The sequence below is a fragment of the Labrus mixtus genome, chromosome 10, assembly GCF_963584025.1.
Source record: "Labrus mixtus chromosome 10, fLabMix1.1, whole genome shotgun sequence".
Taxonomy (NCBI): Eukaryota; Metazoa; Chordata; class Actinopteri; order Labriformes; family Labridae; genus Labrus; species Labrus mixtus.
This window is the reverse complement of record NC_083621.1, coordinates 11,831,925-11,846,533: the sequence shown is the minus strand read 5'-3', so window position 1 is coordinate 11,846,533 and position 14,609 is coordinate 11,831,925. Positions and strand designations below refer to the sequence as shown.

At 39.8% G+C, this 14,609-nt stretch overlaps 3 protein-coding genes across 3 annotated transcripts in view; all 3 read right to left on the bottom strand.

Annotated features, from left to right (window-relative positions):
- The window catches only part of ccdc88b (coiled-coil domain containing 88B), a 44,322-nt gene extending 43,311 nt beyond the window's left edge, over positions 1–1,011 (bottom strand). The window contains exon 1 of the mRNA XM_061048270.1: positions 782–1,011. Within this exon, the coding sequence (XP_060904253.1) occupies positions 782–841 (60 nt within the window). The 5' untranslated portion in view covers positions 842–1,011. The remainder of the gene's footprint in view (positions 1–781) is intronic.
- A 1,352-nt stretch (positions 1,012–2,363) lies between these two features.
- Positions 2,364–8,345, bottom strand: rom1b (retinal outer segment membrane protein 1b). Its single transcript, XM_061048269.1, has 5 exons — positions 7,572–8,345; positions 6,169–6,411; positions 5,747–5,934; positions 4,971–5,217; positions 2,364–3,548 (listed from the first exon to the last, which is right to left on the bottom strand). Exons 1-5 carry the CDS (start codon positions 7,719–7,721, stop codon positions 3,282–3,284), a joined length of 1,095 nt encoding a protein of 364 aa, XP_060904252.1. The 5' UTR covers positions 7,722–8,345; the 3' UTR covers positions 2,364–3,281.
- A 2,204-nt stretch (positions 8,346–10,549) lies between these two features.
- LOC132981520 (uncharacterized) lies at positions 10,550–14,234 on the bottom strand. Its single transcript, XM_061047465.1, has 4 exons — positions 14,103–14,234; positions 13,303–13,369; positions 13,055–13,162; positions 10,550–11,783 (listed from the first exon to the last, which is right to left on the bottom strand). The coding sequence occupies exons 3-4, from the start codon at positions 13,076–13,078 to the stop codon at positions 11,169–11,171; spliced, it is 639 nt and encodes a 212-aa protein (XP_060903448.1). The 5' UTR covers positions 13,079–13,162; positions 13,303–13,369; positions 14,103–14,234; the 3' UTR covers positions 10,550–11,168.
- Positions 14,235–14,609: the final 375 nt, after the last annotated feature.

The following is a 14,609-nucleotide window of genomic DNA, read 5'->3' as shown; positions in this document are numbered from 1 at the left end:
TGAGGAAGAGCAGCTGAAGACCCTGTGAGAGTGTAAACTGGGCAGCAGAACAGAGCTGTTAGACTAGATGTCCTTCATCATGTTAAGCACGGCGAAAGCCCTCATGTGCATAACTAACTGCCCAGCTGAAGTGTCCTTCAGCCACTAAACCTCGGCTGGCTTCAGGCTGTTGAACCTGACCTCTGACCCCTCTTTAGTGGAGGATAACAATACAGAGAATATCCCCTGCAAGGTTCAGCACAGTGTGACATTATATTGTAAACAATGTTCATTGACCACAAGGGGATATAAATCCCCCTGGGCGGATTCATCTACCATGTTGAAAACCCAGCAGAAAATTCAGCCTGTTCGAAACACAACAAATCCTACAGACTAAACCCTCCTTGAATTCTTTTCAAATCAGAGACAGCCCAAGGACACGGAAGTTGCAATGCCGGGAGGAAAAAAGTAGTCATTGAGAGACAAGGGAAGCTACCAAAAGGAGAAGTAGGGTGTTTGTTTTGTTCTAAACAACGCCAAGAAAGTATCAATTCTGAATTGAGCACGTTATTTAGCCACTCGTATGTTTGTGTAGGTATATAACAGGAAGGTACTGCTTTTAATGTCACCTTACTTTTCATTCCTAAAACAAGCTAATAAAAAGTTTAGTGCAGCAGTGTCTTTGGCAGGTTGCTAAACAGTTTCTTCAGAATATGTTTTCTTTTTTTTTTTTCTCCTCTCTTTGCTTCTAAAAATGATGACCTTTCCTTTAACTGGGAGTGATAAATGATAAATGACGTACCCATTGCACCAACGCACTCTCCATGAATTCCTCTATTATCTCCATAATGTTAGAGTCCATTGTGGTGTTAGGGGAGCAGCGGAACACTACAGAAGCTAATTAAAAGTATTTTCAACGCTGTGTATATAATGAATCAAAGAGAGAGAGAGAGAGAGAATCCATCATGTAGCGTCAAGTGAAGTAGTTTGACATTTCTGCGGCCCTTCCCCTGCCTCCCCTCCGCCTCGCTGCTGTCTCTTCCTCTCTCTGACTGTTTGTCAGTTAGTTTCATTGCAAAACCACACCGGAATTTTCAAACAGCACATGTTGCGCTTTTTGTAAGGCGACATTATTACACGCCCTCCACACATCAGTTAATATTCTCAGAGATCATAAATACTGAAGAAGTGTTCCTAAAATGGCCCAAAAAAATAGCATCGGGTTGTGTATGCAAAGAACCTATGCCTTTTTAATCAGGATATGAAGATTTAATGTGATCAAAGCCTGAAAAAAAAAATCGCTCTATAGGCCTACGAAATGTTTGACTTTTGTTTTTCAAAATATAAATCCACGTTGATGTAGCCTAAATGAATTTTTTTTTTTTTTTTTTTTTTACAGAAAGGTGATTTCCATAAGAAACCAAGACACCCATCGCACCAACGCACTCTCTAAAGAATACTTACGTAGCATAACTTACAGCAGGGGTGGCCCCCATCAACCCTCAACGTGGCCCTCAGGTCAATTTTTACACATCAATTATTTGGAAACATGAAGAAAACGTGACAAAATCTGCCATGAAATCATGAAAACCAGAAATATGTCCATAATAATAATTGATCACTGATATATGTTGAAGTTAAATTGGAGATTAAATTGACTGTAATCGTTTTTGTGCACTACAATTTGGCCCTCTGGCAGTGAGAATCAAATGAATGTGGCCCTTGCTGTGACCAAAGTTGCCCATCCCTGACTTACAGGTACCCGGAAAAATGACAGAGGATTTGAGTGGACGTTGCTAAAGCTGCTTCTCCCAATTCAAGTACTGTGTAACAGCGACCTCTGGTGGTGGACATTTAAACTACGCCTACTTGTTCGGCTCTTACATGACATCATTATTTTCGTGACAACAACAGTGGGGGAAGTGTTACTAAGCAGCTCTAATTTTACTTTGGCGCTTCACTTCCTGTATAGTGAAAGCTCTTCTGTTTTTTTTAGTTCTCAGTATCTGCAGTAGACCTAACAGTATTTCTCATATATGGACTCATCATAGTTAAGGGGTAGGGTTACACATTTATATATCTTTTTTAAGCATAGCGTCTGTGTCTATTTCTACTGAAGGTGTTTTGTGGTGGCTCACAGATGCGAACACATATGACTACAATACAGAAGGTCATAAATAATCACTGCAATTATTTTTTATCTCCAGTTGTGGTCTTAATGTGTTTAAACATATGTATCATATGAACAATGGGTTTGTTTTTTTTTAACCTGAAATCCAGATTTCAACTACACTCCTCTATCACACTTCCATACATGTTTATGATCAGTGTTAATCTGCTTCTTATGAATACAATAACACATTCATGGACCTTATTCTGTGACTTTTATTTAAGAACAATGAGCACACAGTATAGATTGGTTCCTAAAGGACAGATTATTGTGATACAGCCTTGTGAATAAAAAGCATTTTAACACTGTTTTACTTTATAATATAACTAACAACATGTTGTGTAAGTGTGCAGCTGCCTCTGTCCTTGTATGGCAGAGTGTGTTCCTGTTCACTGTCAGTGATGCTTGTGCAGCAGTTTCTGGGATTAACTACACCAGGATTATCAGATTGTTTCAGAGCTGCGCAATAGACAAGATGACAGCTTCATATAGGGCACCACACTCTCTCTCACACACACACACACACACACACACACACACACACACACACACACACACACACACACACTTTTAATCCAACACTCCTTGCTCAACTCAGATAAACCAGAATGTGTTCCTGCATTATGTACAAAAGAAAGCCAACACTAAAAAGCAGTTAAAAACGTCTACCTTTAATATATAATTCATATGCGGTGCCATTTTAACACACTCCTAAGCATTTCCATTCCAGTTTAGTACAACAGCTGTTAGATGAATAATACAGTGCAAATGGGATAAACTTTACAATCAAGTGATTTCAAATTCGCAAAACTTGAACCAACTGGCATAATCTGTTAAAAAATATGTATTTTTTTGTGAACACTAAATCTTTTCACTCTTCTAGTTACAACAAAAAGTATTACTCATGAGGCCCAGCACCAAGGAGATGTTTGTTTTGGTGTCTGTGCAGAGCCTGTTAGGATTTCATGCCTTGTTTTGGCCTTGTGTGAGGGGGGTCACTGCTGGAGAGTAAATCAAGCCTAACATGTCAAAACCAAACAGGTGTTTTACCCGCTCCCAAACAAGAAACCTAGGACCATTCCTCATCTCGTATAACCCTCCCTCCTCAGCTCATGTTTCAGTAACTTCCCCTCTAGCTGTCAGCCGTAGTAGAAGCAGCCTTCTCACTGGTGTTATCAGCAGCTTTCTCTGGGTCTTCAGCTTCAGATGGCTCTTGTGTAGCGCTGGGGTTAACTTGGCCAAACTTTAGCAAGATGAGCGCCTTTGCTTTGAGGTCCTCAAAGGTTTCCTTTAGACCCTTCTCCAGGATATAGCCCTGACTGTCCTCTGCTGGATCTTCCAGAGCCATGGCGCCTTCCACAGCTGTCTGCAGGTAGCGCAGGCTCAGAACTACGGACATCTGGACAGAAATAAACAATGAAGGTTTAAAAAAAACTTCAAAATCATTGCAAGGGTGCAGTGTTGTCACCAAATAAGATGGTCAATTAGCTTAAAGGGCTGATGTCGAAAACACTGTCTATAGGCCACTAATACGAATAAAGCTATCAATATAACTTTCATTAACCTGATAGCTTTAAAGGATGTTCATATTTTAACACACTGCTCTTCACTCTGTGTATGCTTCCCTTCTGCATGTGCTGTCTGAGCTTCTGCAAAGACAAACATTCCCTAACCTTGTCATAAAGTCCTCTATTTTTTTTTTTTTTTTTTTTTACAAGTGATTGTAGTTCATTTTAATCATGGGAGAATAAACATGATCATATCAGGCATTACGTTATGCCACAGGGTGAAATGCATGGAGATAAGACAAAGTCAATTTCAGACAATGTCAAAAACATTCACACTTTGAAGGCTGAATGAGTTAAGGAAACGACTGACAGCGCTTAGCGTGAGTGTGTGTGTGTGTGTGTGTGTGTGTGTGTGTGTGTGTGTGTGTGTGTGTGTGTGTGTGTCACAGAGGGGAAAGTTTTATTCTTATTCATTCTCATTGATTTTCTATTCTGGACATCTTTTGTAGACATGTTAAAAAAAAACATAAGAACAATGATTTCGGAACATTTAAATCAATATATCAGAGATTATGTAAATTCTGCAATTTTCAACTTTACTAAAGGAAAAACTTGACATCCAAACAATGATGAGTAAAGATGCAGCCAAAATAAAGCAACATATCAGTTTTGCCCTAGTCAGTGCTGTACAACACATTTATAGTTTTATCACGATCCTCCTTTTTCCTCTTTTGTTTGATCTCAGGCTGCAACGGTGCTATGGTGGACCAGATGAAAACTCCATATTGGTTTACTGAATGTTTTTTTAAGGAGGTGTTCACACATCCAGTTGTCTCTTCAGGTAGGTGCATAGGGTGACAAACTGCCTTGAAAAGAAAAATCCCGCACACTACTCTTGCTCAGTATCACCAAATTTAAAAAGCAAAATCACAACGTTTCGGTCCCTCTGGTACCTTTGTCAAGTGTGTTGATTGGTTTACTGCATGTAAAAGTGTCTGATTAGCAGTGTCCTGTTAAACATGTGTATAAACTTCCTTTTGCAGCCTGAGGTTCTGCTTTATTTCTATAGAATGTGAAAGCAATACTTATATTTGTCGAGGGATTTAAAGTACGTGTTCATAACAAGAAAGCGATGATCAATGTCAAAGTGTGAAATCAATGTGTGGCATTGAGATTTTCTTCCGTTTCAGTTGTCATGGCAGTCTGTAGCCTACATCAGTAGACAACTGTTAGTTCAATTGTTTGGATAGTTTCTTCTATTTTACTTCATTAAAATGATTGAGCTGTTGTTTTCACTCCATCCTGTAACCTACCTGTATCAAGATGACTGACAGCACTCCAGGACCAGTTGAGTTCATCAGGCCCATGTAGTAGTCAATCAGGGCCTGCCTGCAGCCACGGCTGTGCAGGTTGAGCTCCTCTGATTGGTAGTCGTAGCTGTGGTGGGCGCTGTTATCGGTCAGTTGGTTCTGGAGGCAGGGGCGAGGGGAGCGCGGGTTACAGCAGCTGAAAGGAACGCCGTCCAACAGGTAACGTCCGTCCACGTTACTCCGGATACGACTGAAGAGAGACGAGAGAGGGGGGACAAGTGATGGGAACAGATTATAAGGGGATTTTAATCATTCTATTGGAGGTTAACGCATACCATTTCAAATTCAGAGAGATTAATGGCCTTAATTAAGCTTAAACTCCACTCTACACTCATGATAAATGATCAGTGCTTCTATTGAAGTGTCATCATGTCATAACCTTTCTGTTAACTCATCCCTTTCTCTTGTTTCATCTTTGACTAACCTTTCTGTGCTCAGTTCATGATCAACCTTTCCATCTATTCTGCCTTTCTCTTCAAAAGCAAAGGCCAAATCTATTTTTAAAACACTCTTCCACTACCTTCACATCATTCTTTTTTCCCTAGCATTCCCCTCTCTTTTCTTTACTATATTGTCTGACCTTTTTAAATGTGAAGTCTAATTATTGGTCATTCATTAAGTGCTCAATTTCCATCTTATCTCTGTCCTGTGAACCATCATCAGTCTAGTGTCTCCAGTATGCTCTTTTCCTTGTTGTGTTTGCATTGTGATGCACTCACTCTTTGACATCCTTGGAGGTGAAATCCAGATATCTGTTGCTCACCCACTGAACCTCGAACCAGTCTCTGAAATTGCTGTTTCCACAACACTGAAACTCCATCTGCAGACGATCAATGGTCTCTTTCTGAAAACAGCGGCCCGGCACATCTGTGTCCTTGTAGAAGCGAATGCCATTCCTCAGGCCGACCTTACAGCAGAGATAGAGACAGAGAGAGAGAGAGAGAGAGAAAAGAAAATGAGAAAGAATAGGGGGATTTCACTGCACTGTATGACATGCAGCTCTTTTCTGTCTTTTTAAAAAAAAAAGTTGTTTAGTTTAGTTTAGTTGTTTGTTTTTGCTCGAGGTACAGAAAACCCCACTTTTACTTAAGAGACACTCATTCTAACACCCTCCAATTACTACCAAGCCAATCGATCCCACCTTCAGGGACTCCTCCAGGTGCCCCTGCAGGGCATAGCTGAGCACCACCACAGCGAAGAGCAGAAAAGACAGCAGCGTGGCTACAACAAACCAAGCCAGCAGGAAAGCTTTCCATCGGGGGAAGCGGCTTGGGTCCAACGAGTCCTGACACACACGAGTGGCAACCCAGTTGGTGCCGATGGAGGCCAGGCCCACCAGCATCAGGATGTTGGGCACCACATGGATCTCTGTGTTGTCCATCACCTCAAGAAAACAAGACCACAGTCAAAAAGGGAACATATCATCATATCATCAGCCAACCGGAGGTCACTTTCTCTTCTCACTCTCCTGCATTCAATTAGCCTTATCTGTTCTGAAGAGGACCTCGCCAGCCAAGTGCTTCAATTAGCTGCTGATGCAAAAGCTACTATGGAAGCATAGTGACAAATGTAATTCATTGCCCTGCTCATAGAAAAAGTCAATTATGACTGGGTTTATTATTGGATGACTTTTCGAAATTCTGTCAGCCGTAAAAAGCAACTTTGTTGTTTTAAAATTAGCATTTAAAACGCCTTCACCTTCTAACATTATCATCCTGTTATCTATCCAACCAGAAAACATAATTACAGAAATAATAGGAAGTCATTTTCACTCTCTGTTGAACAATAATTCTTGGTGATGATCTGTAAAAGTTCAGTAAGTAAAGTGCAAACCAACTGTCTAAATGATGCATTTGTCCAAAAGTATGAACAAAGACTAAACTATTGTAAATGCTGTCCGTAAGATCTTTAATCCTCCTGACACTATTATGTTGTTGAGAACAGCTCAAGTGTTTCCTGCTATTTATTCCCTCTGATGCATCTCTACACTAAAGCAATGACACTTTTTGCAGCACAAATAAAAGATTATGAAGCCTGGTTCTCTGACAGGACATCAATAAATATCTGAAGGCATGTCTTCATGGCCTGAAGCTTTTCCTGTGCAGTCTGCTGCATATCAATGCGTCCAACCTTTTCAGATCAATCAGTAATCAATCCAAACCAATGAGCACTTGATGTGAACAAACGCATCAATGTGTTAGAGGTCATTACTTCCACCTGCTTGTCGAGTGACCCCAATTCAGTACACAATTAACTTCAGTTACATGCAGATTTTAATATAAGCCTTTCATGAATCTGCTCGAATGTCACTGTGTATATTTACACAAGTGTTGTAGCTGTGTGTCGTGTGTTTGTATTGGTGGATTAAGATGTAGAGATACGTATGAATCAAAGGCAGCATACAGCACACAGTCAAAAATCATAACTTGAAGAGCAAAAGAGCATGTTATATTTTTGTAATTAAGGCCAGTGTTTTAACTTCGAGACTTTAGCCTTTCAGCTGATGTTGCATGTATTTGCATGTGTTTATTTCCCTCTCTCTACCTCGGCCCTGCGGAGCAGCTCTGTCTTAATGTAAACACCCAGACAGAAGACGAAGGTCCCACACATCACAGCCAGCCAGGAGAGCAGCCACAGGCCCTGCGCCAGATGCACCCGCCGCTGCTGGGTGAACTTCATCTCCAACAGCACCATGGCTCACAACTGTTCACAGACCAACACAAAGACCAGAGAGCAAACAAAGATAATAGATGGCTGGAGAGATGAGAGTGAGTTCAGTTAAATCTGCTCGAAAATGTGACTGTCAGTCCAGAGGTTGCCAGCTGCATGTAGGAGACACTCAGGTCAGAGGCTGGTGGTTTTAATGGAGCAGAAATACAGTTGTCAGTCCAGTCCTTGAACGTATTGTTTGTTTAGTTATTAGCAGGTTGAGCTCATCTAAGTTGTTCCAGGTGGAAGCGATAAGCAGGTAGATCCCCTCTACAATGAAGGACACCGTCGACTTCGGATGGATAATCCAAAAACGTTTCACTTGTTTGCTGAAAGCGTTCCAAAAATATAATCCAAATATGTGCAGGTAAAAACATGTATTTAAAAAAAAAAAGAGAAGAAGAGAGAGATTACTTATTCCAGAGAAGACAGGTTTGTCCCTCAAGTTAATTGCTGAAACCCCAGTAGTCCCCCCCCCTTCAAGAAGAAACCAATGATTTATTCCTTTTGATGGGATGTTTCCTTTTGATGGCACCCCTCTGTAATATGTATGTAAGGCCCCCCCCCCCTAAACCGCTTCAGCCATGGTTGGAGGACAGAAAGACTGGCCAAAGTTGAGAGTTTGGAGCCATAATCCCCAAAGAGAGTCCCTGGGATCCTATTAAAGTCCAGGGACCAATAGGAAAGCAGGCCAGTGTCTGATCAGCAAACTTGTTCCGACGGACACATAGTAAGGGAGGGACTATTAGACAATTATGACAGGTGGACTTACCTGGAATTCCTCTAGCCCAACCTATGAATGACAGACAAATATCCTTTGCCCTTAAATACAGCCAATTGAAGCAAATGAAGAAGTACAAAAATGTACCCTTAGTTAAGTCTTGCAATCAAAATCTTATTGAAGAATCAGAATCAGAAATATCTTATAAATCCCTGGGGGAAATTCAGGAAAGCAAGAATACAGAAACATTAATAGCTACATTTACTCATGTTTTCGACGTAAATATACTAATTCAGCTGAAAAATGACCCCTTTTTAAATTAAATTCTTATCACACAGGTAACACAGTTTGATTGTCAATTTTTGATTGTACTGTGGATGGTGGAAGTGGAGCTCGTTCATGTTTGGTAGTGTCTTCAATAGGCTATACTATTGCTCCCAACCCAGGGGTTGGCCCCTCCAAAAGCTCACAAGTTAAATCTTAGGGGCCATGATTGAACTATTGAGAGTACAGAAGAAAGGTCTGAAACCCCGTCAGTGCTTCTTTTGGATTCTATTGTTGTAGAACATCGTTATTTTTAATTGAATAATGCAGAGGGTAATGTGTGTGTGTGTGTGTGTGTGTGTGTGTGTGTGTGTGTGTGTGTGTGTGTGTGTGTGTGTGTGTGTGTGTGTGTGTGTGTGTGTGTGTGTGTGTGTGTGTTTGTATGTTTTATTAGTTCAGTTGTATCTTTGCTCTTTAAAGGTTCTGTGGAAAATAATTTTCCTTTGGGGACAATAAAGTCTAAAGTCTTGAACATCAAGCAAAGTGAAAGTAAGACAGAATGGGATTATGGATGCAATGCTGTAGGGAGAGAGGTTGGTTGGGCAGGATCAATAGGATTAACTGTTATTAAAAGTATTTATGACCGCTTGAGTCAATTTGAAGCCAGCCTCATGTTAGCAGCACTTACAACACATCACTTTCACTTATATCTACACATTTGAATGATCTTTTAAAGCACCTAGTAGTCACATGTAAAGTGGGAATGATTTAAAGGATTGCTTATGTTGAATTAATGAGCAAACTTGTTTAGCCCTCTAGTGGCAGAGATGGAAATGATGGTCCAGTCAGAGTCATATCTCAACATTTGGTGTCCCTGTTGGCAATATTTTTACTTGCAAACCATGAATAATGGACAGATGTAATCTGAGCTGGTGCATTAATTTAACATAAATATCTTTATTGGTAGAACAGCTGTAATGACACGTTTATATTTTAAATGAATGTAGAACAACATTATTCATAATTGCACAATGCAGAGGGTGAAGTATACACATAATGAAACACTGGGTTCATACAGATTACGATAACATTCAGATGTAGATGCTGCACCGGATACAGTTTGCATTCCCTTATTACCTTTAACATAATTACAGCTTCAGACACATAACTATTAACACTTCAGAATGGAAGGGCCTCCCCATTAAACATTTCATATATATACACAAACACAGAGTCATTATTTATTTACAAAAGTATATCCTTGTAGATTACTAAAATTATACATATATTCAAAAATTATGTGTCAATTAAAGCTTTAAATATTTTTTTATTATAACTTCATATAAATTAAGAGCAGCCTTTGTTGGCTTTTCAGAATATCAACAACCAGTCTGTTCAACATCGTTCATAAAGTAGTGAGGGAACAGTGCGGTGGGAAAAATATCAAGAGGTATTCTGCTTGGATGAAATATGACTAACAAGAGAAGAAATCAAATTTCTTTCACTGAAAAAGAAAACGATTAGGAACTCAGAGAAGTGTGTGAAAGCAGAGCAGTCAGGTTTTATGAGCCGAGTGAGACCCTCTTAGCCCTGCACTGTCATGGTTTTGAAAATGGGTTTGAATTCATTCTTCAAGAACATCAGTCTTTGTCATCCAACAAGCATTTTCTTTAAGTTCGCCCATCAATGGAACATTCTTCTCATAAGAAAATCTGATTTAAGAGAAAACCCCTTGAAAAGAGACAGAGGCTTCAGCTGTCAAATAATGCTGTAAGCCAGTGACCTCAGACCTGTTATAAACTGAATCCATCATGACTTATTCTTTAAGGTTTTTGTCTTCGTTTGTTCTGTTTTTAAATTTTGTGTGACTGTGTTTATTTATTTTATAATGAAAATGTTTGGATGAGTTTGTTCTATTTACATTTCTTCAAACTGACTCCTCTTGAGGCGTTAAGGCCTTTTTCATCCTAACTATTGACAACAGTGTTGGGAGGAGGGTTACACCGTAAAGGAATAGACATAGAAAAAAGCAAAACATATTAATGACTTCTTAATTGACAATGTATCTAAAAAGCTTACTTAAGTCTACACATGACATTCATCAGATCTTTAATTGCATGTTTTTATATTGTTACCCGTTGTTATTATCTATGCATTAACTGCGAGGCAAAAAGTGTTTGCCTCTTATATAGCAAACAATTTTTATCCAATCTACTTCTTCTAAAATCTTCCAATTTGCCAATTTTTATATTTTTACATCAAGCAGGGATTTCCTTTCCCTGTATGGCTTCTGGCTTTAAAATTTTATTTTCAGTACAATATATACAAGCTGTAAAAATGATTTTTCTCATCTTTAGCAGAACAGTTACTTTGTGGATAAAATAGATACATATATAGATGAAATATATGCCATGCTGTTGGGTGGCACTTTCAGTCTGCCACTTTGCCTATTTTGTCTGCTCCACCCGCCCACTACTGCCCACCCTAGTGCTCCTTTCCTCCACCTCCTTCTGGGCTTGCAGCTGCTGCATGAAGTCATCAAGGATCTGCTGAGCGGACGTGGACGTCACATCCACAATGTCCTGCTCCACAAGGGTTACTTTTACCCCTCCATTTCCCATCCAGCTGTCACCTCCCACATGGTCCTGCTGGAGCTTCGGTGGGGCGTCAGCATGGTTGGTGCTGATTTGAGGCTGCTGCTGACTTTGGGGATAAAGAGCTCGGGGTCTGGCAGCATAACTGGCAGCCATTTTCTTATAGATGGCAGTGCTGATGTCATTTACAGAGAAAGGCGGGCTGTACCTGGACTCGTCCTGGTCTGAGAGACTGCTTTCATTCCCTCCCTGTTTGAATGGTATGAAGGCTGTGACCCTCTGCAGACCTGCCTCTGATTTAGCCAGCCAATCCTGTGCTGCTGCGTCCTCTTTTGGAGTGTTTGACGGGTTGTCTGCTCGTGGTGGCTCACTAGAATGGTTGTTTGTGGCAGAGGTCGTCAGCAACTTCTGTGTGGTCTCAGCGGAATTAAAGTGCTTCTCCAATAACTCTTTTATCAAGCACGGCACCTGACGATAAAACACCAACACAAACATTACTCCTGAATGGATCCGCCCCCCTTATCTCCCACAGTGCTCTGTTTGACCTGCAGTGTCCTTCAATCTCTATTTCAACACAGTTTTAGTTAGATCAACTTGTCACATGGTTCCACAATCAATATCTGTTTAAAATATCATACATTTTACTAAATAGGTAGAATCACAGATTTGAATAAAGAGAAGAGAATAGGAAGAATGAAAAGATTTCAGCATGAACTTTTTGTCCCCAGATTTCCTACCTAACTGACTAAAACAATGTCATTGTATATAAACTCTTAAAGCTCCAGCTTGAGCAACTTTCACTGAAAAGTCATGCTCACACATTGATGCATCCCTGTGAAAAATGTAACTTTAAATCCGCTTGGTTTTTACTTCAGTGTAGGTTTTAATGCATATTTAATTTGAATATGCATCTTTACATTGTTGTTGTGTCGGTACTTTTACAGAAGTAAAAGATCCAAGCAGTTATACATCAAATATATTCAGAATATATTGCATATAGGAAGTAGGAATATGTTGTGAAGATTATATCATTTTAAAGTTCTGCTGATCTGCTTCAAAGCTGTGGACCTACAGTGGCTAAAGTTTGTTGTGGTAGTTTCATTCCCAATCTGTGCTGAGCTCTTTATTGACTGATTTATTCCCATACTTGATTCATGTCTTTGACTTAGATGATCCTCTTTTCATTCCTCCTCTTACCTCTGTTATATATTTATGTACATTTTGTAGGAGCCTTTCCAATGACACCTCATCTGTAATTGTTTTTTGCACATTTCAAGTGAAGTTGATTCTATATTTTGGGGCTCTTGTCCCTATGCTCTGATAGCCTCTTCAATAATTCATCTATGCGTTCACACAGAGTGGAGGAGCATTCTAGAAACACACACAATAGATTTCCTGGTGACCACTATTTTATCATCGTAGTGTAAAGCTAAAAAAAAAAACACACACACAATTGGAGGAGTAATTAAAAAAAAGGCTTAAACATGTTAGCAATTACAAATAAATGTATCTATATTTGTGCATTTGAATCATATTTTATGTGTTCATCCTATTAAATGTCATTCATCTAAATTATTCCTACCAAGAATTAGAGAAGACTAATACATTCCAATGGCGTATTTGGTCAACTGTTTGCTATCTACTATATTGACGACAAAAAAGTATATAAAGTATATATTTAAAAAAACAACTGTATGTGGAAGTGTGCAAAAATGTCCAGTAGATGGTGCTGTGCTCACATTAATGTTCTCCAGGGCAGCCATGGTCCTGTGGGCATCCTCCAACTCTGAGCTCAGCTGGGACACACGGTTCAGTAGGTACTTCCTCTCACTGCTCAGGCTCTCTGACTGCACTCATACAAAGCACATGATTGGGCGTCGTTTAAATGTGAATAGCTCAAAGTTTGTGAATGCATGGAGATAATATCTCTCGTTTGTTATTCTGCCAGTGGCTTTAACAATCTTATCTCTATGAAACTTTTTCTCACCGCTATGTGCAGGTGTTCCCCCAACAGACTATTGGCCTGTTTGGTCCCAGAGTGGGTCTCCAGAAGGCTGCAAGGAAGAGGAGTAAAAGAGAAAAAGAGGAACAGGAAAACATAAAACATCCCTGCCAGAATATGTATTATTACTGGGAATTCTACACTCGATAATCCTGTTATTATTTTTTATCTAGGGGTTAAAGACGGCTGTTTCTCTGGCCAAGTGTTCTACTGACTACAAAACAACTGACACCAAATGTTGGCCCGGTGTGAGTTGACTATTCACACCAGTTGTTCCAGTCTGTTGGAGAATGTGTGGTATGTGCCTGGTGGGCCACAGCATTTGTTTGGTGACAAATACAGGCCTGACCGGACTCTCACTGCTGAGTGAGAAGGGACAGAACAGATGTCGTGATTCCCTAAAGTCTCTGCTGACCAGCGGAAAAAAACAAGTCACCGCAGAAATAGAAGACACACAGAAAAGAACAGTGGGGGATGTGTGGCGTTTATCAGTATTTTCCATGGATCAATAGGAACTTTTATGTAAAGCTATAGGGTGACTTGATAGAATTGTATTGATTGCAGTTTGTTCCGGAGGCTATATGTGTGCACACATCACACCATTTCACTCACAGATTGAAGCGTTTGTCCTCTGTACTGTATGTACTGCATCACCCCACCATACATGGAACACGTGTTCTCCTGTCCACTGTAATCTTCACTATATTTTACGTGTTCAAGTTACTAGATGTGAGCAATGTCTATCATCACGCATGTTGAAGTGTGTTCTATTTATGATCCCAAACCTTTTATATTTCTCCTTGACATGGCTTAGCTCATCCCTGGTCCTCTGCAGCTCCACCTCCAAGCTCTCAATGCAAACCACGGTCTGCAGCAAGTTCTGGTGAAGATCTGAATTCTCCTCCTGCAGTGCCCTGAAAAGGAGAGGAATGATGGGAAGTTATTATTTTTTTTTTTAAACTTTAAACATATCCATAAACTTATCAAAGGAATGACTAAGAAATCTATCCTTTACCCTATTCACAGTCCACAATCCTTTGCTGTTTTAATGTATGACATAGATATACAGAAACTAGAAGATGAAATTCCAGTTCTTACAAAGCTGCATTCATTTGTCCATAAAGACCCCAAGGAACATGTATGATGATTCTCTCATGTGCCTCACATTTGGAGATGCATTTACAATGATTTCTTTTGTGCAGTAAAGATACATTTTGTTTTCCTTGAAACAGTGTTTATTTATAAAAAAAACAAGTATAAATACCTTGTAAAAAAAGATTGAAAATACTTCA